The sequence below is a fragment of the Terrapene carolina genome, unplaced genomic scaffold, assembly GCF_002925995.2.
Source record: "Terrapene carolina triunguis isolate 2854851 unplaced genomic scaffold, T_m_triunguis-2.0 Scaffold62, whole genome shotgun sequence".
NCBI classification, from domain to species: Eukaryota; Metazoa; Chordata; order Testudines; family Emydidae; genus Terrapene; species Terrapene triunguis.
Window position 1 is genome coordinate 46,727,599 of NW_020664413.1, and position 23,412 is coordinate 46,751,010.

Consider the following 23,412-nt stretch of genomic DNA (forward strand, 5'->3'; position numbering starts at 1 on the left):
GGGCAGCGGTCGTTGACGGCCTGTCGTAAACTGAATCCTTCCTTTGGTTTTTCATTGCTTGGCTGTGAGCTACGGCCCCTCGGTCCCCCGCGCGCTTTCCGGCCGCGGCGCTGAGAGGACCCGAGCGAGCGCGGACAGGGGCCCGCCCCCCTTCCCCGAGATGCCCCCCAAGAAACCGCCGCCTGCGGCGGGGCCCAATAAGAAGGCGGACCAGAAAAAGAAGGAGAAGATCATCGAGGTGAGGAGGGGGCGCCGGGAAGAGGAGCCGGCGAGAGAAGCCGGGGTGGCCAGGCCCTCTGAGCCGCCTCACAGTCGCGATGGGGCGAGGGGGAGTAGCTCAGGGAGGGGGGGACAGGGAGGCCGTAACCGTCTCTCGCACGTCACGCTTCTGGTGTGTCCCCGCGTCGCCTCCGTATTCCGTCCGGCCCCTTTCCTGCCGGTCCCTGCTACCCACCGCATCCCGTAGTCCCGTCCCTGCTCCTCGGCCCCGATCCAGCCCCCATCACCCTTCTCCTTCCCCCTCTCTGCCCCCCGCCAGCTCCCTGTCCTTCCCCTCGCCCTTCCCGGGATGCGTCTCGGGCCCTTTCTTGATCCCATGTCCTCTGGGGGAGCCTTAAACCAACAACCTTAGATTGCCTTAGAAACGGAGCTGATCTCCCTCTTTCCTCTCCTCCCCCCGGGGAAATGGCTACCGGGCGGCCACTTCGGTTGAAACAACTTTATGAAAATGTTTTTAAATCAACAAGCTTAAAAACAAAAGTGTAGAAGCTGCCACCAGGTATGGAGGCGCCTCTGAAGGGACTCCGCCGCCCTTCCTCTCCCAAGGCACCAGCCGCATCTGTTAACGCATTGCTTGCTTCTCCGTGGCCCTTTAACTGCTCTTTTCATTGGATCCCGTAAATAGACCAGGGTCGGTTATTTTCAGCCTGAAGATGGGTTGGTCAAAGTTTTTATTCTGACACATTAGAGCACAGGTGTTGGAAAGCTTGCAGGGCTCAGCTCTTTCAGATGTATGTCTGCAATGCCAGTCAAATCAAATCACTCTGTATGTGGATCTCAGTGCAAAACTTGGCCTATGGTCTCTTGTGTCAGGGCATAATGTCAGCTGATGGCGTGGGTAAATACTTGTTTAGCACTCCGAGCTCTGGTTGAGTGAAAAATCTAGGCTGAATAAATTAAAGATTATCAGGTAGTAACATTTTGTGCTCTGTTGGTCCTCTAACAATGTTTGTCATTCATAAAACTATTCTTGACTGTTAAGAAATGTCAGTGTTTATAATTTTATTTAATAAAACATGTAACATTATACAGGCTTATTTGTCATTGGGATTCCTTGTGAGTGAATATCTTCTGAAATGCTGAAAATATGACTTTTTGGGGTGGAGGAAAGAGTGTAAATAGAAAATTAAATATCTAAGCAAACTGAGTGAGATCAGTCAGGTACGTTAGATTTGGGACCTAGATATCTTAACAATTTCCTTTTAAATACAATGCTACAAACTACCCTAAAATAATTGTTCTTTTTTATTACACTCCTTAAACTGCTTTAGATTTTAATCATTATCTTGGAGTGTTGGTTGCTGAATTAGTAATGTTCTGGCTGAACTCAGTTATAGGAGAGTTCTAGTCCACAAAGACTCTTATTTTGTAGTTGAAAAAACAGATACGTTATCTTTGACATTTCAAATGAGATCACAAACATGATAGTACATGTAAAGTAATGGTGTATTTAAGGGACATTCGTTATATAAAATGAGGCAGTAATGCCACATGTGAATCAGTCTTCTTTTTTCATAACTTAGGGCATGTCTACACTACAAAATTAAATCGACGTAAGTTAAGTCAACATCCATACTCCATACCAGGAGCACTTCCACCGACTTAATTCTCTGGGGCATTGAGGGCACTGACAACTGGAGCCCCCCACCGCAGGGCTGACAGCTGGAGCCCCACCACTGGGAAGCCCCAGCTGTCAGGCCCATGTGGGGCTGACAGCCAATAGACGATGTAAGTAACGCAGTGTCTACACAGCTGTACCACTGCAAGAGTGCTTGGGTAGTCGCGTTATGCCAACTGGAGAGAACATAATAGCTACCATTGTTCGTTGAGCTGGTTTTATGTTGGCGGGAGAGCATCTCCCGCTGACGTAGCACTGTGCACACAATGCTCAGGGCTGTGTTTGGTTTTTTTACACCCTGAGTGACAAAAGTTTTGCCCCATAAGTGCTAGTGTAGACATGGCCTAAGTTGACGTAGTGGGTGACTTACATCGGTGGGAGTGACATTTTAGTGTAGACGCTTACAGAGTTAGGTCAACATAAGCTGCTTTACGTCAACCTAACTTTCTAGTGTAGATCAGGCCTTATATTTGTTGTATTTAAAAGCTATACATTCATTGCAAAGCAACAAATTATTAAAAATATACTCTGAAAACTCACTAATCCATTATTATTATTGATGGTTAATTAGTATGTAAAACTTTGTGAGCTTGAGTGCTGGAACTATTTTTAGTGTTTTCAATAAAAAGTAACCAGTTTCTAATTTATTTATTTTTTTGTTATTTTGCTAGGTGTTTTTCCTCTATTAACATTTCCCAAATTGTGTTAACCAAGATGTTATCATTGGGTGACTTTTTTTTATTCCAGTGACTAGCAATAAAATATTTTTCTGCTTCTAATAAATAGAATTAAATCAAAGGCAAAGTTAGGCTTTAAATAGAGGTTGCAGTCACAGAAAAATACATTGCCGCAGATAGGAGTGTAAAGGGAGTTGTCAGGTTTTATATAAAATTTGAATGGAACTGAGATAGAAGATCTGCCTTCCATAAACAAACTGGAAATGTAGGGAGACAAATTGCTGCAGAGGAGCGTGAGCAGACACTTTTTGCCATGGAATGGGGGGATACTCAGCAACTTTTTGGATTGAACACACAGAAAGCAGGTGCCTTTTCTTCAACAGTCTGAAACTTTGTGAAATACTACTTTAATGGTATCTTACAGTGGTCACATAGGGAAGATGGGTGAGGAGAGGAACTACAGCAATGGTAAAGAAAACTGTTAAAAGAATGCAGGACAAGAAAGGATTATATGGATATTTTACTGTTTTACAAAATTTTGGGGCACAAATATTCAGATAAATTGAAGACATTATGACTTAATTTGGAGGACCCTTTGGTTCAGCACCTCTGGGGGAGGCAAGTGACAAGCACACCTTGCCATAACAGAAAACAGCAGTAAGGGGGAAATGCTTTTGGCTGGACACCCTAGGGCAACTGTTGCACTTACAAAAATGCCATGGAATGGCATTCACCAAAAAAAAAAAAAATAAGCAGAACCTCCAAGTCCATTTTAAGGTCATATATGTAGTTTCTATCTTTTCCATAGCTTAGTGCATTTAACTGAGAAGCCTTTTTCTGCTGCCCAGAACTTGAAACTGGTGTTCCCATAAAGTATTGTGTTTTAAGTACCCTTCTAGTCTATTTTCTGTTATATCATTCTCAATAGAATAGATCAGTGTTCCTCAATCTTGTGAACATTGTGGGCCATATATGCAGCTCTCTATGTGTTATGTGGGCCGCCTCCACACACACTATATATATAACACATGTATGGCCCTGAGGATGTCACATGGGTCGCAGCTGTGTGCTGATTGGGCCGCAAGTGGTCCGTGGATTGAGAACCACTGGAATAGACAACGTCTTTCTTTATTTTGTGTTACACATTGAACTTGGGAATAATATTGTTCCGCAAGTCAAAGTTAAAGGTGTGCGTAATGCAAGGTAACCTCTTTTTAAATAAAAAGCCCTATAGGTTTTACAGATTTGTAAAGTTGACTCTAGTTACTACAGAAATCTCCAAAGGGAAAATAAAGGATTACGAGTTGTTTTGGAGCTGAGTCTCAAAATGACATGCAACTCACATGATAAACTGAGCCTGACAGATGGAATGTAAGATTTTATTCTGTTCATTTTACTATTGCTACATCATGTTATTGGTTCAGTCATTCATAACTGCCTGTTGGGATTGAGATACATTATCGAGATAGATAATTTAATTTACCAAATCCTTGTTGAGGTATCTTTATTTTATCATATTGTTTTTTTAATTCTTTTAATGCTGTCTCCATGCAGGCCTTCTATATTTAAATATAGACCAGATTACATCATTCAAAAACTAAATAACACTTATTGAACTGGAAGTTACAACCATAGGGTGTTTTAATTAAATCTTTAAATACTCTTCTTGCTCTTTCTTGACTAACAAAGAATTAACTATAATTTCTGAATGCTGTATGTTACCTTTGAGAATAACATGGCTTGTTTAAACTGAAAAAAATCTATTTTAATTTAAGAGCTAGTGTTTAATTTGATATGAGACCTTCAATCTTTGCCCAATTCAAGACTAAATATTGCCCATTCTGTTCCTCAGATCAAAGTAGCTTTGGGGAAATCAAGGGTGGGAATGGTATTGATAAGTTGAAAGGAACAATAAATTTTTGTTGTAACTTAAATTGAACTTTTCATAAAACTGTCCAGTAGCTGAAGCATCACTTATACAAATCTCTTCTAATTTAGGACAAAACATTTGGTCTAAAGAATAAGAAAGGAGCAAAACAGCAGAAGTTTATCAAGGCTGTGACTCATCAAGTTAAATTTGGTCAACAAAATCCAAGACAGGTAAGCACTTAATCTGTAATTATCTCTCATCAATCATAATGTCTCATATAGACTTGTACTGAGATGTTGTTGAGGTAAGATTTATTATTTACCTAATGTATTTTTGCTAGCACAATTTTAATTTATTCAGTTGGTTTAGATTTATTTTAAAAATAATAGCCATTTAATTGTCAGACACTAATTCTCTTCGTCATTATTGTTAAGTTAATGTTTATCTAGTTAAGGAGTCGACAGTCTGCGGCACGCATGCCAAAAGCGGCACGCAAGACGATTTTTACAGACCCCCCGGCCGGCAGTGGCTGAGCGGCTCAGCCCACTTCCAGTCTGGGGTTCCGGCCACCGGCCCCTTGCCAGCTGGGGTTCCGGCTGCCGGCCCCTTGCCAGCCTGCTGCCGGCCTGGGATACCAGCCGCTGGCCCCGCTCACCTTGCTGCTGGTCTGGGGTTCCAGCTGCCCGGCCCCCTATCAGCCGGGGTCCGGGCCTCCGGCCCTGCTCTCAGCCTTCCTGCTGACCTGGGGTACTGGCAGCCAGCACTCTGCAGCCCTTATCAAAAATTACACTACAATTAGCTTAAAAACTTTGTTTGTATATTACAATCATTAAAACATGTATAATGTTAATAAATACATAGGTTTTATGAAACAAAGTAGTTGTACTTATGTGCCTGTGCTTAATTTGTGTTTTCAATGATTTACCTTCTAAAAAAATCTCGCATATCTCATACCCCCAGAAAGGGCATCTCGCACCCTCAGGGGGTGCATGCACCCAAGGTTAAGAACCACTGCACTAAACTGATAAGATCTGCATTTTAATTTAATTTTAAATGAAGCGTCTTAAACATTTTAAAAACCTTGTTTACTTTACATACAACAATAGTTTAGTTATATAATATAGACATAGAGAGAGACCTTCTAAAAACGTTAAAATGTATTACTGGCACGCGAAACCTTAAATTAGAGTGAATAAATGAAGACTCGGCACACCACTTCTGAAAAGTTATCGACCCCGATCTAGTTAAAGGATAACATAGTTCCAAATCTAGAAAAAATTTTAATATACATTTTTTATAGAACCTTTCAACTAGTGAAGATGTTTCCATATTTAAAAAGCTTTCCAGTGGTAACAGGATTAGCAAACATTCCTATGGAATGCTTTTAATCCAAACATTGTATTATTGCGCTAGTGTGTGAAAACCTGAAGATAAATAACTACCACCTAATTATAAACAAAAGTGAAACTAAGTGGCCCTTTTTTACCTATAGGGGTCAGGAAGGCACTCTTTTCCCTCCGTTCCATTCTAAGGGCTGAAGCATTAGAGGTGGCTAGGCAGTAATACTGGCTAGGCAGTGGAGGTTAAGTAGCAAATGTGTGGCAGTAATAGTGGATCACAAATTGAATATGAGGCAGCAATGTGGTACAATTGTGAAGATGGCTAATATCATTCTGGATGTAATAATAGGGGTGTTTTAAGTAAGGCACAGAATGTAAGTGTCCCGCTCTACTCACTACAGATGAGTGACTCCCCCACCTGAAGCTTTTGTGTCCAGTTGGGAGAGTCACAGTTTGAGAAATGTAGACAAACTGGAGAGTTCAGAGGAGAGCAACAAAAATGATAAAAGATTTAAAAAAACTGACCTATGAGGAAGAGTTTTAAAAAAAAAAAAAAACTGGGTATATTTAGTCTTGAGAAAAAAAGACCTGATAAGGCTTCAAGTAAGTTACAGGTTGTTATAAAGAGGATATTGATCAATTGTTCTCAGTGTCCACTGAAGGTAGGACAAGAAATAATGGGCTTAATCTCCAGCAGGAGAGATTTAGGTTAGATGTTAGGAAAAACTTTCTAACTGTAAGGATCGTTAAGCACTGGAATAGGCTTCCAAGGGAGGTAATTGGAGGTTTTTAAGAACAGGTTGGACAAACACCTGCTAGGTATGGTCCTGCCTCAGGGGAGTGGTCCTGACCTCTCAAGGTTCCTTCCAGACAGACATTTCTGTGGTTTTAGGCCACTGCCAGAGATGGGACATAGCATGGGAAGGTACGGTGCTATGTGATGGTACCAAGAATTCTTTTCTCAGGTGTCTGGGTGGGTCTTACTCACAGGATCAGGGTCTAGCTGATTGCCTTACGTGGGGTCAGAAAGGAATTTTTCCCAGGTCAGATTGTGACACCTTGGGTTTTTTGTCTTCCTCTGCAGCATGAGGCACAGGTCGCTAGCTAGGATCATCTTTAGAGCCCTGTGAAATTCTTTTTTGGTTCATGTCAGTTTCACAGCTGCCCAGGGCTGAATAGCAATTGTAAAACTGACCAGACTCATGTTGATTTCACTTAGTTGCTGCTTTTTCACAAAGCTGTACGCAATAGAGAAGAATTCTCTCAACAAAAAATGGAAACTGGGCAAGGTATATCCTTGTATGTCTTACGGACTTGCGAGGTACATCATTGTATTAGGATTAGATGTTGAAACTTTTCTCCCCAAACAGCCAGGAAACCTAGAAGTCTGGAAAGAGAACTTTCAACATCTAATCCTAATACAGTGCTGTACCTCCCAAGGCCATACCTCTGTGAATAACCCTCAAGAGTCAAGGACAGGTATGTCTTGAGGTACAAATGGAAGTGCTGTCAAGCTAAGAAACAACTTCAGCTCTAATCCTAGAGGTGTAACAAAGGTACTCTAATAAGTGTGTAATTTCAAAGAGTAAATCATTAAACATATTGGTTTTTATTGTAGTTGACAAGTGTGGAGGTGCCATTTCATCCATCAGATGCAAAGTAGGATTGAAATAGGCTTTTCTAGATTGAATGTCATTAGAAATCAAAATTGTAAAGATAATTTGGCATCTTTTTTAGGTTGACTGTTAGCCCAGGATCAATTTACCTTCATAACTATTTTGAAAGTTAGATATCTCATGCATCATTTAGGGAAGAGGGGAGCCTGCTTTTAATTCTGCATTGCATCAAATTATGCCTCTGCCTGGAAGTAGTAGTATACTGGTAGCATCCAGGCTGCAGAGCCTGAATGGAAGTATATTGAAAAAAAGAGAATGACTCTTTCAAATGAATGTTTACCATTGACTTCAATTCTGACTAGGCCATTATACACTATCATCATATAAATATCTACTACTGCTAATAATAATGGGAGCATAATTATATCCTTAAATAGCTAGGTATAAAGTCTCATTAACAACTTTGGGAGGAGAGTCAGGCATACTAAAACTAATTAATTGTACATGCTATTTTCCCATGTCTTCGTTCTTCTGCACAGGTCCAGGTATTGGGGTATAAGTCTTTTTTCCTACCAGCTTAAGTAACAGTGACTTATGATGAGGGGACTTGATTTTTAAACCACTAGAAGGGGGAGGCAGGTTCACAATGTCTCCCTTGTAGTCATAGAAATAGTTTTCCCTTTCTACTTTATTCATTGTCTCTTCCTCACACACAATTCAAATGAAACTAAGCTTTCCTACTATATACACCATCAGTTATTAACAGAACACTGTAATGCTGAAGAACTGCACACAATAAAATAAAAAATTGGCTAGGTGATGTAATGAATAAGATGACTTTCAAAGCCAGACTTCGTGGCTAGCTGCTGCTGATGCACATAAAAGGAAAGAATAAAACATAAATTTTAGGGTTTTAATAGTAGAGTCTCTACCTTTGTGGATCCTGGCCAAGAGTAACTGGGCTGAGTGTTGGCACTGGATCTTTAATTCAGTTATTCCTCTACTGTGACAGTTTGTGTTTGCTAGAGTCTTGCTAGAAGATGGCTGTCCTGTGCCAGCAATGACACTTATTTCCTGATTTCCTCTTCCATAAATGTGGAACAAAAATAGAAAAGGGTCCTTCAATCATATTAGTGTATTTTAGCCCTAGTAAAGTGTTTCCTCTCTTCGGTTTGAAATGTATTTTAGCTCTTCCTAACATTTGCTAGATAGTGCACCCTGGCCATTAATACAAGGAAATATTAGGAAAAGAATAATGCTGACACCTCCTAAATCAGTGACTGTCATTCTATATGACATATAATTAATATTGCATGCTATATTATCTTTGAAGCTGTAGTGTACAGATTGTAATTTCATGGTTCTAAATATCCTTTGCTTCAACTCTGGGATTATTATAGGCTGCTCAAGCTGAAGGTGACAAGAAATTAAAGAAAGATGATAAGAAGAAAGAATTACAGGAACTAAATGAACTCTTCAAACCTGTAGTTGCTGCCCAGAAAATTAGTAAAGGTAAACTAAGAGTAATGTAACATTTTAGTTTGTAGATAATTCTATTGGTATTTTATGTAGTTCACATTCAAAAAGTATTTAAAATGTCAGTTTTCCTATCTATAAGCAAGCAATTCTAACTTTTTTATTTTAATAATTCCATTCTGTTAACAAATAAAACTAAAATGGATATGAAGGGTTATATTATGTGACCTCTTAATGCAAACCATTGTGAGGTCATAATGTCATTGATCCGAGTACAGAAATCTGTACTGATTTCAATGGAGATTTCTTCATTAACATTGGCAGTCTGATTCTGTGCTGCATCCAGTTTTTACTGGGTACAGTAGAGTCAGGGGTGGAGGGCTGTTAGAGCCAGTTGCAGTTCCCCAATTCTCTGCCCTGGAGATTGCTAGAGTGTAGTGCACTCACTCTAGCACTGTCCTTCCCTGAAACTGTCCCTGTGCCAGAGGCTGCAGTGAACTGGTTCTACAGGCTCTATGCCAGTTGTGGGCCTTGCATATAGTTTTCCTTCTCTGTGTCCTCCCCCTTAGTGTTCAGTGGTGTCTCTTTCTTTGTAAAAGTATAACAGTTTGATTATTTTATTTATGTAAGTAAGGAACACTTTAAATTACCATTATCCCCATTTTACAGAGTGGGGAAACAGTCATGGTTGTTGTGTCTTAGGCTAGATCTATACTACAAAGTTTTCTCAGCGTAGCTGTGTTGGTCAGGTGTGTGAGAAAAATCACACCCCTTAGCTGACCTAGCTGTGCCAGCCATAACCCCAGTGTACATGCAGCTATGCCAACAAGTGCTTCTGCTTTCATAGCTAACTTTGTTTGGGGAGCTGGTGGTAATATACCATCAGGAAGAACTTCTTATGTTGGCATATACTGCACCTGGACTAGGGGAATCTGCCAGTAGAGTTATAATGTAATGTGCCAATGTAACTATCAGCAGAGCCTGTATAGGGTAGACTAGCCCTTAGGTATCAGATCATTGGCCAAATCAAACTTTTTTTTTTGCCTGACACCCACCCTAACGATAAACATCAGTGCCTCATTAAGACTAAATCCTTGTAGTTTCATTGCTATAGTAATACGTCCCATAGCAGTGGTTCAGTGCCTGTGAAAATACACCTCTACCTAGATATAACGCTGTCTTTGGGAGCCAAAAAATCTTACCGCGTGATAGGTGAAACTGCATTATATCAAACTTGCTTTGATCCATAGGAGTGCGCAGGCCCGCCCCCCTTCCCCCCCCGGAGCACTGCTTTACCGTGTTATATCCGAATTCATGTTATATCGGGTTCCATTAACTATGTTGCACTGGAGCTAGATGGCTGCCACTGAAAATATCATGCCTTATGAATCAATATAGGAATTAAGTACAAGAAACTTGATTAACCCAGTTGATAGTTTTAAAGTGAATTTGATTCTTGAATTAGTACCTATTGTAGTAAGCTAAGAATAGGTCACATGCATTACTTAAGCCACACATTGATGCCAGTATCAAACTTTTTATTAAAATTTATTTATTATTTGATATTAAATATCAAAATGCCTTTCAATTTGGACATTTAAAACAAACCTAACAACAAAGTAGGTATGAAGCATACAGTACATGAAAGACAGCAGCTTGGTAGTGGTATTGAGGGAGATTGAGAGAAGTTAGTGATGGTGATTGTACTGTGAACAACTTCTAGGTTTTTTTTTTTTAATTAACTTTGAATTTCCATGCTCTACTGTTTGGTGTTTAAAAACTGAAATGTTGCGTTAATGCTTTTTGAAAAAAATTGGCAAATAATTTTAAATGCGACTTAAAATGTTTTGCCTGGAAACAGTACTAAAATACTAAATTTCATATGACACAGGTGCAGATCCCAAATCAGTAGTTTGTGCTTTCTTCAAGCAAGGACAGTGCACTAAAGGAGATAAGTGCAAGTTTTCTCATGATTTGTCTTTGGAGAGAAAGTGTGAAAAACGAAGTGTTTACATTGACGCAAGAGATGAAGATCTTGAAAAAGGTATATTCTTTCTGGAAAATAACTGCCAACATATTTTTCTGGTGCCAAAGTTCTAATAATAAGTTCATAAGCTCTTTGGAGCAGGAATAGTCTTCTTGTTCTGTTTGTACAACGCCTAGCACAATCAGGTTGTGGCCTATGGCTGGGACTTCTAGGTGGTTGGTAATACAAATAATATTGAGCTGACTTAAAAAAGAAAAATCACTCAACTTCATATCTACAAGAGAATTTTTTCTAGTCCCTATTTTGATGGATTAGTATAATAAAGACAATGTGCTCCAGGGCAGCAATCCGTAAAATCTGGTGGTGTGGAGTATTTACAGTATAGAGGGGGCAAGTCATATAGAATTGGCTCCTTTTAGTTTCCAATTGCTTCTAAAGATAGCCAGGCTTTAGAAAAAGCAAATGAACTGCAACTTCTTATGGTTTTTGCACATATGCTATTAGTAGTAGCATAATGTGTATGAACAGTATTTTAAATTCAGGTTGCTTGGGAAGCTTCTGTCTGTGGCTTCATTTTCCATCAGCACCGATCAGTTGAAAATGCAAAGCCAAACAGCATTCTACTTTTGCTCAGCATGGGTTAGAGAGCTACACTAAGACAGGTCAATTTTCTTTTGTGGTTGTCACGCACTAACACAATGTATGCCATTCCTGCTTGGTAATGTTTTAACCTTTTGACACACTGAAGTGGTGCACCAGGACCACACGTATGATTTCATTGTTCTTGTTAGTGTTCCAACCTTTCACAGCTTCTTTTCTTTAATGGCTGCTTCTTGTGTATCACCAAAGATGATAAAGAACTTCCTGCCTTGACTTATATCTGTCAGCCTCTCTTCTCCTGCTCATGTGTTTATTTGAACTATTTTCCCTCACCTCCTTCCTGGGCACCATCCCACCTACTGTTCCTTGTTTCCTTCTTTTTCCCCCCAATCCACTCAACACAGACATGGAATCTCAGATTCTATGGGGGTTTTTTGGGGGGCAGGGGGGGAACATGAGTTTATGTGGCGGAAGAGGTGTAAATTCTTTAAAATGCTCTAAAAGAATTTTTGATTTAAATAAAAGCACGTGAGGCTTTGAAAATCCTTTTTATTAAATCATAATTAAGAACCTAAACTTGACAGTATTGCTTTTCCTTTACTGCAGTTAAACTGCAGAATCCAAAGCAGTTTGATTGTGAGGTTTGGCATTTTAGTTATAATTCGAGATGTAAGTGAAACCAACTTTTTTACTATTTATATCTAGATACAATGGATAATTGGGATGAGAAAAAGCTGGAAGAGGTGGTGAACAAGAAGCATGGTGAGGCGGAAAAGAAAAAACCCAAAACTCAAATAGTATGTCCTTTTCTTTAATTGAGTAGCAGTAGTTATTAGCTATCATTAGAGAGAATTAAATTTGGAAAGGTATTGGATTTTTCTACTAGAATATCTTGAAATCTTTATTTGACTATTATAAAGACATTTTGAGGATAAAGGTTGACTTGCATTATTCTATCATCTTGCCATATTTCTGAAATAAGCAAGGCTCTTTTATAGTTATTAATATATAGTTTATGTGCATATTTGGGTATGAGAAGCATCTTTTTCTAAGATAAAAATGATTTCATAAACAGTGTGAAGAGTAATCCTGGTACATTATTGGATGTAATTTGACTACCCATTTTGAAGATTCAAGTGTTCATAGTTACATATGCCAATAGGATTACTTATGTGATTGATTCTCTTGCACATCTTACTTTTTTGATTGTGAACCTAAGATGCTAATAGATTTATAGATGGGAACAAAGAAATATTCTAACCATGAGTGCCCTATCAGTGCATACAGTTTAATCTTTTCTGTAATGCTAAGTCTTAAAAAAAACACTAATTAGAAGGTATTTTCTAGTCCTTAGGGCTCCAAAACTATGGGATATTTTAAATTGGGACCTTAATTTGTATCTTAACTAGCATCAGTTTAAATCTTTAATATTTTATACCTTTGTGTTTTTCACTCTTTTAATTCCACATTTTTATCCATTCACAATAACTAAATATTACTCATGACACAGTTGGAAGTGAAATGTGAAAGAACAGCTTGGGATCTATAGTAAAATTAATAAATTGCTTGTTAAAGTTGCCACAATCACAGCTCTGGCAACTGAAGTGTTCTATCTACAGATGGGTGTAGGACTGCAGCAAGAATGCATGCTGTCCCTTCAGTGTGCTCAAAAACTTGACCTGGAAAGGAGAACTTCCAAGGTTGAAAGGGTAGTAGAGTACAGTCTCCATTCTCATTACATTCTTGATGCATCAGTTTGAGACTGTCAAAAACATACAAAACCATAGCCTCTTTTTAAATTTGGATACCTCTCAATGAAGAACAGGACATAGACCTGACCAACTCGCTTTACACAGAGACACTGGATTTATACCACTAGACAATCAATCACCATTCCTTTGAGCCATCTGTTTCCCCAAATTTGGAAAACCTTAACAGAAAAAGCTGCTGAAAACTTTAAATGTAGTTTTTTATTTAAATAAGTTAATCAGTTGTACTCTTTTGTCCATTGTTCTTTAATAAAAATACATTCAAAAATATTTCTTCTTGGGACTTCTGTTTGAATGATAGCTCAGAAATGTAATATGACAAGATGTGAATTACTGACCCTTGCTGTAATACTGTTCCTGAGTTAATGTGACAAACTCACTTTACCAGTGTATGTAGCTGGGGAGGAGAAAGTAGGATTCAGGGGTAATAACCACTGTTTTTAATACAGGTCTGCAAGTATTTTCTTGATGCTATTGAAAACAACAAATATGGCTGGTTTTGGGTTTGTCCTGGTGGAGGAGACAACTGTATGTACCGCCATGCTCTCCCTCCTGGCTTTGTACTAAAAAAAGACAAAAAGAAGGAGGAAAAGGAAGATGAAGTTTCTTTAGAAGATCTAATAGAAAGAGAGGTAAGGTAATAGCTAACTCAGTCATTCAAGCCTGAATATTACATGGTTTAATTATTTTTTAACAAAGTACTCTGAAAAGAGGTACATGTTCAAAATACTCTTCTAGCAACATAGTAAAATGGTACTCACTGATGTTTGTATCCATTTGGGTGTTAGAGTGAAATATACTTAGTGATTCTTTGAAAATAATCAAGTCTTTCTTTTGAAACTGTTAATTTCTCCAGTTTATTCACCAGATAAGATTGCAAAGTAAAGTTTAACTGAATATTTACCTCTAGAGGGCAGCAATGTTTTAGGTCAGAATTTTGACTTGTAGTACAGAAATGCAGCATCTGAGAACAGTAGGCACTATTGAAGACTGGGTTTCTGTGTGTGGGTTTTTTTGTGTTAATCAGGAAGTAGAAAAGATTGAAACCAGAAGAAAAATCTAGTGGTGTTTCTGCTTATTGTTTAAAAGGAACCTGGGAATTTTATTAATAACATCTCTTCAAAAGCCAGGACAAGTGTTGCCATTGAAATTGACAGCTTTAGTTCATACCATTTATATTTTAAGGATGCACATAACCATCATTTCTTAAATATTGCCGGGTTACCTATAGTAGTAGAATAGATTTGGAGGTAGCCTATTTAAACTTTTCTTTGATGAGTCAAACAATCTCAAATTTGAGTGCATGAATGCATGTTTATTATTAGTAAGTAAGTCAAAAGAAAAATCTCATTAAGTATCTCTAATGTACAGAAAAATCTTAAGAGGGAATGATTTTAAGAGTCAGTTTCTTAATTTGTGAAGAAAAACTTGACCTATTGTATTGTAGATAATTGTGTTCACAAAGATTGATTAAAGCTAATATCTTTATTGTACAGCGTGCTGCCTTAGGACCAAACATTACCAAAATCACCCTAGAGTCTTTTCTTGCATGGAAGAAAAGAAAAAGACAAGAAAAGATTGACAAGGCTGAACAAGATATGGAACGGAGGAAAGCAGATTTTAAAGCTGGCAAAGCACTGGTGGTATGTTCTCCACTCAAATACTACTACTTGTAAGAGGAAAGAGTGAAATACACTTTATAATGAGGTAGCTGGCCTGAAATTAAGCCATGTGTATTTTCTTTTATTCTCTAAATTGCAGTACAGATAATAATTAGTGTTGTTTGAACATGTCTTACTTGCTTCCCCATGGATAGATCAGTGGACGTGAAGTATTTGAGTTCCGTCCTGAGTTGGTTGACGCCGATGATGAAGAAGCAGATGACACTAATTACATTCAAGGATCAAGTGAAGATGAGGTAAAGAAGCAAGTATTAACTCTTTTTAACTACCTCATATTGCTGGTTACCGTTTAAAATTTAGAGACTAACTTTTTGGTTTTGATAGGCTTCCATAAAAAAAGTAATTATGATTAAATTTGAGAAGCTTGGCTAGTACTTAAATAGTAGGTGCCCCTTTTAGTTTGCTGTTACTTATACCGAACAAAATAAAACTTGCAGTAAGAAAAGTTGATGTCAAATGTAAAATTAACAAATCAGTTGCAGGAAAACAATGATTAATGCAAAAAAAACCCACGTTGTTTTTCAGGTTGAAGATCTTGTGAGGATAAATGATGTAGACGTGAACCTGTATGTCCCAAAGGATGTAGATGAGACTGGTATTACTGTGGCTAGTCTTGAGCGATTCAGCACATACACTTCAGTGGAAAAAGATGGTAAGTTCACTGTTTAGGCATAACTAAGTTAACAGATACAGTACATTGAAGTAATGTTAAAGGTCTTTCCAATACCCAAATAGAGAGAGGCTCTGAAGAAATGTTTGATAGATTTGTATAGTGCTTATTGCCATAGTATCTTAATGCTACTTCACATATCGTCATTCTGTATTTTCAGAACACAATATTTTCTAGTATAGGGGAAAGGAATTGCTGTAGGCAGATTATTTTTTTTTAATGGAAGAAATGCCCTTTGCTTTGTGACCTCTAGTTAATATTTACAGTCATTTCTACTACAGTATTTGTTGTAATTTTTAAGTGATTTAAAAATTACATCTTGAAACTGGGAAAGGAAACACTTTTCTTTACACTTTCCTGTTTTAGTAAATAAGTGAATGAATGATGACTCCAAAATCTGTAAGTTTACCTTAAACTTGTTAGCTAACTTTTTAAGGCAAGTACTCATCTTACTATATATTTGTACAGCAGCTACCATATAAAAGCCTGATCCTGATTGGACCTTTCTGGACTTATAATACAGCATTAAATAATAGTAATAACTAGGGCTGTCAAGCAATTAAAAAAATTAATCGTGATTAATCGCTCTGTTAAACAATAATAGACTACCATTTATTTATTGCAAGGTATTTACGTGCCAGATATGCTAAACATTCATATGCCCCTTCATGCTTCAGCCACCATTCCAGAGGATATGCTTCCATGCTGATGACGCTCATTAAAAAAATAATGCATTAATTACATTTGTGACTGAACTCCTTGGGGGACAATTGTATGTCTCCTGCTCTGTTTTACCTGCATTCTGCCATATATTTCATGATATAGCAGTCTCAGACGATGGCCCAGCACATGTTCATTTTAAGAATGCTGTCACTGCAGATTTGACAAAACACAAAGAAGGTACCACTGTGAGATTTCTAAAGATAGCTACAGCACTCGACCCAAGGTTTAAGAATCTGAAGTGCCTTCCAAAATCTGAGAGGGATGAGGTGTGGAGCATGTTTTCAGAAGTCTTAAAAGAGCAACATTCCAGTGCGGAAACTACAGAACCTGAACCACCAAAAAAAAAAATCAACTTTCTGTTGGTGGCATCTGATTCAGATAATGAAAATCAACATGCATCGGTCCACATTGCTTTGGATTGTTATTGAACAAAACCTGTCATCAGCATGGACGCATGTCCCCTGGAATGGTGGTTGAAGCATGAAGGGATATATGAAACTTGAGCGCATCTGGCATGTAAATATCTTGCGATGCCAGCTACAACAGTGCTATGAGAACGCCTGTTCTCGCTTTCAGGTGACATTGTAAACAGGGCTTTGGAGCTGTGCTCCAGCTCCGCTCCAGCTCCAGGCAAAAACCTGCAGCTCCGCTACTCCGGAGCTGCTCCACACTCCGCTCCAAAGCCCTGATTGTAAACAAGAAGCGGGCAGCATTTATCTCCTGGAAATGTAAACAAACTTGTTTGTCTGAGCGATTGACTGAACAAGAAGTAGGACTGAGTGAACTTGCAGGCTCTGAAATTTTACATTGTTTTATTTTTGAGTACAGGTTTTTTTTGTACATAATTCTACATTTGTAAGTTGAATTTCATGATAAAAAGATTGCACTACAGTACTTGTATTAGGTGAATTGAAAAATACTATTTCTTTTTATCACTTTTTACAACGCAAATATTTGTAATAAAAATATATGCTTTGATTTCAATTACAACACAGAATACACTATATATGAAAATGTAGAAAAACATCCAAAATATTTAATAAATTTCCATTGGTATTCTGTTGTTTAACAGTGCAATTTAAAACTGCGAGTTAATCACGTGAGTTAACTGCGATTAATCAGCAGCCCTAGTAATAACTTAATATTATGAACCAGTTGGTGAGGACAGGAGTTGTAAAAATCTTTTGCATTTATGCACATCTGTGTTCACTTGTAACTGTTAAAAACCCAGTCCTACAAGCACACAAGTAGTCCTATTGAGTTCAGTGGGATGAATTGCATTAGTAGGTGCCGTAAGTCTTAGTTAAATATGGCCGTATGGCAGTATTTTTGCATCAAAACATAGGTGTGTATATTCTTCAAGCATCGAGCCTAGTTGGTGGTGGGAGAGAGAGAGAGAGAGAGAGTGTGTGTGTGTGTGAGAGAGAGAGTGACTAAGAATTTGTAACATTAATAGACATTGTAAGCATTTTTTATTTTCAGATAACAAATTAAGTGAAGCTTCAGGAGGTGGGATAGAGAATGGGGAGCAAAGTGATTTAGAAGAAAACGAGGCAGAAGGAGAACAGGAAAATGGAGTAATAGATGCAGTTCCTGTTGATGAAAATCTTTTTACTGGAGAGGACTTGGATGAACTAGAAGAAGAATTAAACACTCTTGATTTAGAAGAATGAACAAACAAATCGAATAAGAAAATTGAAGTCTACCTTACAAAGTGAAAACTGACTACATCATTTTTTCGTCTAGAATTCTTAAACAGGATGTTTATGGTTTCCCCAACTGATTCTGGAGGGCACATCAAAAATCAGAAGTACTTTCCTTCAGTTTCCTTTACTCCACCCTTGACTACACCTCATCGTAAGCTATTCAGAGTAGTTAATAATTGAATTGAGAGCTGTCATCGCAGAAAATGAGGTGTAATTTTCAACTAAAAGTAGGAAGCATAACTTGAGTTAAGTGGATTTATTACTACCAGGTGCAGTATACAGTCAAAGTGAACATTCTTTTCACCAGAACTGCATTTTTTAATAAGTAATTTTGAGTTGATTTAGAAACTGCCTAAAATATTTGAGCAATGTACTCTAAATGGAGCTGGTACAGATTCAGATGTTCATGCTCCAGTAGGTATTGATATGCTTTACTTCTTCAGCTGGATGCTAAAGATGTGGATTCGTGAATTGATACAGCGTCAGCTATGGTGCCCTCTGTTTAAAATGTTTTAAACTTTCCCTCCACCTTTTGCCAACAAGGTTGTAAATAAAGACTGTCAACTTTAAAATCATTATGTTGACTTTTCTTTACATCAGTGTGTGACAATTTGTAAATAAAATATATTTTGTATGATATAGTGAGTAAATATGTTCCCTCTAGTCGTGATCCAGAAGTAAACTTGTGGGTTTCAGCTAAAGGAGTGGCTAGTTACAGTTAGCCTTCAAGCCCTAGACCTCCATGCAGAAGAATTCTAAATTGCATATTATCTTTCATCTTTCCCTGCAATAAAACCGTAATAGAATTAATATGACAGTTCACTCACCTGTTGTCGCATCTTATTCTTCCCTTGGCCATATTTGTACATTGTCTAGATTAGCAGCTTTTCACGGGGGGATCTTGTCTTCATGTGTCTATAAAGCACTTAGCATATGTTTGGCACTATACAAATTATAAACCAGAATACATAATTAGTACTGTCTGCATCTCCAAAGGAAAACTTGGGGATGGGGATTGTCTTTGACCTCTAGAAGGCAGCATTTTCAGGCCTAGGTATAGGTCAATATGATGCTTTAAATGTAAAGCTTACAGAAAGTTTACATGTCCTGTGAATAAAGAAATTGCCTCCATACCAATGATTCCTAATTTATAGTCTCCTGGAAAACCAATATTTATCCCCACCTCCTTAGCTTACAAAAAACCCTTGCTTCAGAACTAAAAATCAAGTAACAATACTGTTGCATTAATTATAAAATGTGTACTGATTTACTCATCAAATGACTTCAGAATTATTTTCCAAGGAACATTAAGATCCGTAGTACTGTGGGTGAGTTTGCACAAATGTCTTCCAAGTGGTAACATCAGCTTTAATGGGTTACTTCTGGTGTTGCTAAGATGAACTCTTGCATCTGGAATGCCATTGCTAAATTAGCTGCCATAGACATTTTTTGCCCTTTTTGGGATCTGTCTTTGGGGGGGCGGGAGAGGGGGTCATTTTTTTTCCCTTAGCAACAGAAAATAGCATCTGAGAGAGAGAGAGAGGCCCAGTGAAACTGATTTCTAAAAGTATTTAAAGGAAAACACTGATCAGTGAAAGCTGAACTTTCTTACTAAATATTTAATTGTCAGACGCTTCCCTTCCCCTTCCCCCCCACCTCCCTGACATGACCACACATAAGCAGCACTGCCAGCAGTCTGATGTAGCTCAGGACACTGAGAATGCAGCTCCCATTTTGAATGAATGACAATACATAACTTTCAAAATATTTGTTTTAAGTTGGGTTAAAAAAGTGGCTTAATCATTTATCAGTCTGTTGAAAGATCTTCCTATTTTTGTTCATATTTTACATATATAAATGACTTTTAGGCCTGTAATTTTTCCACCTTAAATGTGGTGGTTAAAATATTCTATATTAGTGTGACTCCCTCCCCTTCACAATGAACATTAGCATGGTTGTTAGCTTTTGTATCATTCCTTGATGTGAGGCTTCAGGTGAGAGGGAGAGAGATCAGTACTGGATTTGGAATCTAGCCAAAAGTCTCTCTCTTATCTACCCATTTTATTTCTCAGTTCCTTGGTGCCAGCAATTTCAGTGCATTTCCTGGCCAGTGCAGTACCACTATTGGCAAGATTAAGTTTGTCTATAACAGTAACATATTCTAGTAATTCTCAAACACTTGATGTTATGGATGACATCTCTTAGCAGTGTAGTTATTGAGCTTGTTGCAGGCTTCTGTGTGATATGGTAGCCTCTTTGCTCATACAACCTCTTTAATATGCAGATGAATAAATGAAGATGAGGCTTGTAGCATCTCATATGTATACTGGGGAGGAAAGGAGATTTAAAATCCCAACTGAGGTATTAAAAAAACGAATATTGGGTGGGGTATGGGGAAGAGGGAAATGGGAAGGAACTTAAATATTCCTTAAAAATTTTTACCTACTCTTAGCACTGGTAATTCTAAAGGATGTCTAACTGGAAAAAAAAATTTTTTTTTCAACTTTTCTTGTCAAATACTCACAGCACTTTGTGTAGCCAGTTTCCTTGTTTCTCTTTGTAGTTAGGTATAGGACTGTATATTGTGAAACCAGTATTTCTACAAAGAAAGGGGCAATTTGTGCTTCTTTATGCTGGATTAAAATTTGTATATCTGGATAAAAATATTACGTTAATCTGTTACTTGAGAGTTCAGCTGATTTTAACAGATATATACTCACTGTTGCTGTGCAAAGTGCTTTTCCTGAGAAAATCTGAAATTCTAAAGAGATCTTAAACCTGCAGCTAGCTTGGTCATTAGAAGTTGGTGCTGAAGCTGAAGAAGTTAGGGTGTAGCCACCAGTCAGTGACTTGTGCCCTACAATAACACAATATTGGTAATCAGCTGCCCAAGACACTTTTTGGCAATTGAAAGATGATAATTCTTGTGCCTTCTTGCAGGCAGGCAGGCATCTGTTACGCATACACACAGTATTGACTCCTATAACTGCAGTGGTTTAAAAAGGGTTAAATTGTGTCTTTGAAATTGTGCCAAAAATCTTTTGCTTTTTTTCCCTCCCCCAATCAGAACATCGACCAAGTCTGATTGCAAGAATGTGAATAATTGGGGTGTTAAATGTAGTGTTCCAAAGTTTCATGAACTACGGGGTAAGTAACAATTCTGTGGTCCACAAAATCCAGAGTACCACATCTGGCCAAGGGATGAGATGCCTAAACAAATGCTAGTAGCCACACCAGCATCATTTCAAAAGTCGGGGAAGAGGAGAGTAAAGTGTTCAATGAAAAGATGTTATAGTACAATTAAAATACTCTCTAGTTCTGTACATTTTAAGTAGTATGTATTTCATTTAAAAACTGAGCGCTTTGGGGCCTGACTTTCAACAGTGCAGCGTACCCACAGCTTCAGTTCAAGACTATAAGAGCTGCATGTGCTCAGCACCTCAAATAATTCCCCAGGGCCAGAAAATATTGTCATTCACTGCCCTCATCTGTGTCCTTTCTTCTTTGCCAATTCTACAGTGTCCTCTCTTGCTCAGCTCTTTTGCCCTGTCTTGTTTTCTAACAGTAGCAAGCAGTATGACAGCCTTTAGCTTTAAAAAAAATCCTTAAACTTGGGTGGTGGTTCAGCATACTTTCAGCTTTGAAGAAAAATTTAAGAAATGAACGCAGAAATGTGCTACTTTAAATTCAGGGCATTTCTGTACTTCTGTCATTTGAAGATCGGCTTAAACATAATCTATTTTTAAAATATTTTCCAGTCCCGTGTTTTGTACAAAGCTCAAATTCCAGGAAATCAAGCAGTATGACAAGTACTTATTCCAGTCTGTGTGCTAAATTAAAAACGAGTGCATTCTTTGTCTGAATGAGTTCTGGAAACTATATCTGTGCTTTTGCAAATGAACACTGATGTAATACAAGTGGGTGCACCTGAATCTGTGATTTCGTGCACAGATATTTTTCTTACTACCGCCAAGTTGAGGCTTTTGTTCTTGTTTCTTTGGTGTTAATTTCTCTGTGATGAGTTGAATAATCTCACATTAAAGTCAGTTACAGTAAAGTGAGGGACAAGGTCCTGCTTGAATGAAATGTTACCTGAAACATTGCCTTTATGCAATTCACTGAACTCAGATACACGTTATATATATTTGTTGTATCTAACGTGAATAAAAAGTAGTTTCCCTTCCTCTAATCTGCCATAGATAGTGTATTAATTCAGTGGAAGGGACTCTTCATTTTTTCTAGTTCAGGAAACATGCTTTTCTGGCAAAAAAGGCTCACTGATTAGGTTATAGATTCTTTTCACCTCTCCTCCAGGCCCTATGTCTGTTCATCGATAGCCGCTGTATTTTGTTTGTTTTTAAAATCCTTATACACACTAACATACAGTGAAGGCACAGCTTTTTTCACATTCCATGTAATAAAACTAGTTCAGATCATGAAGGTTCAATTGTTTCTTGGCTCTTCTGTTGTGTGTGACTGAAGTCACTTCCCAAAAGTTGCAGAACGGAACATTATAGTATCCAAGTCAGCAGTAGGAACTATAACTTGCTTAAATATGCAGATATTCCGTTAAAGTAGCCAGAAAACAAAACCAAAGGTCAAGAGGAGCTAGAATGACAGTTTCTTTCTACTACAGTAGCTCTATTATTTCTTTGTTCCAATTTCTTAAACGTAGCTAAGCCTGTACAATGTATTCAAGTTTTTGTTTCTAAGCTTAATTATTACCTTGTAACCAATGTGTTTGGAAACACACTCTTAGCCATGTGTTCTGTACTTCTTCTATGCCTACAGCTGCTATGCCTATCTTGAGCTATTAGTGAAATATTAGAAGTGATCATTTTAAGTGCACAAACCAGGAAATTCACAAGTTCAGATCCTTGCCTTCCCATAATGCACCAAAATCACTATAGCTTTAAACTTGGGAAGATCCATGTCCCTTTCTTAAATGCTTTAGCTTACACTGTAATAACAAATCTCATTTCTTTTTCTGTAGTATGTTTCTTTATTCATAGTTGCCAGTGTTAGGAGAGACGAAAAAACGGAAGATGGTGGGAAGAATGACGGGTCTAAGAATGACCAAAGGGGTTAGAAAAAAAAATGGTGTTTAGTAAAAAACAGAAGGCTAGCAAGTGCCTGGGAGGGAGGCAGCACCAGAGAATTTCATTTATTCTTACATTGTTATAATTTCATTTTAATTTAATACAAACTAGAGTAACTAGATAAAACTATCAATATCTTGATCTTGTCAGGACCCTAATCCTTCAAGCATGCGTGTAGCTTTGTCAGTTAACAATCTTTCTTATGGAAGTGCCTAGGGACCCACCAAGAATGGGGCCCAGTGCTCTAAGCCCTGTACAAAGGTGTAGGTAGCCCTTGCCCGTAGTTCTGTACAGTGTGTT

The 23,412-nt window shown here is 38.0% G+C and overlaps 1 protein-coding gene and 1 long non-coding RNA gene across 2 annotated transcripts in view; one reads left to right on the forward strand and one right to left on the reverse strand.

Annotated features, from left to right (window-relative positions):
• On the forward strand, positions 1-18,588 carry ZC3H15 (zinc finger CCCH-type containing 15). The gene is made up of 10 exons (XM_024201141.1): positions 1-238; positions 4,573-4,674; positions 8,801-8,912; positions 10,768-10,920; positions 12,169-12,260; positions 13,682-13,864; positions 14,729-14,875; positions 15,049-15,150; positions 15,440-15,566; positions 17,790-18,588. The coding sequence occupies exons 1-10, from the start codon at positions 161-163 to the stop codon at positions 17,978-17,980; spliced, it is 1,287 nt and encodes a 428-aa protein (XP_024056909.1). The 5' UTR covers positions 1-160; the 3' UTR covers positions 17,981-18,588.
• Positions 13,721-23,412, reverse strand: part of LOC112107455 — a 22,812-nt gene continuing 13,120 nt past the window's right edge. Inside the window, exons 2-3 of the long non-coding RNA XR_002908186.2 lie at positions 18,841-18,956; positions 13,721-13,795 (exon numbers count right to left, since the gene is read on the reverse strand). This is a non-coding gene — a long non-coding RNA (uncharacterized LOC112107455). The remainder of the gene's footprint in view (positions 13,796-18,840; positions 18,957-23,412) is intronic.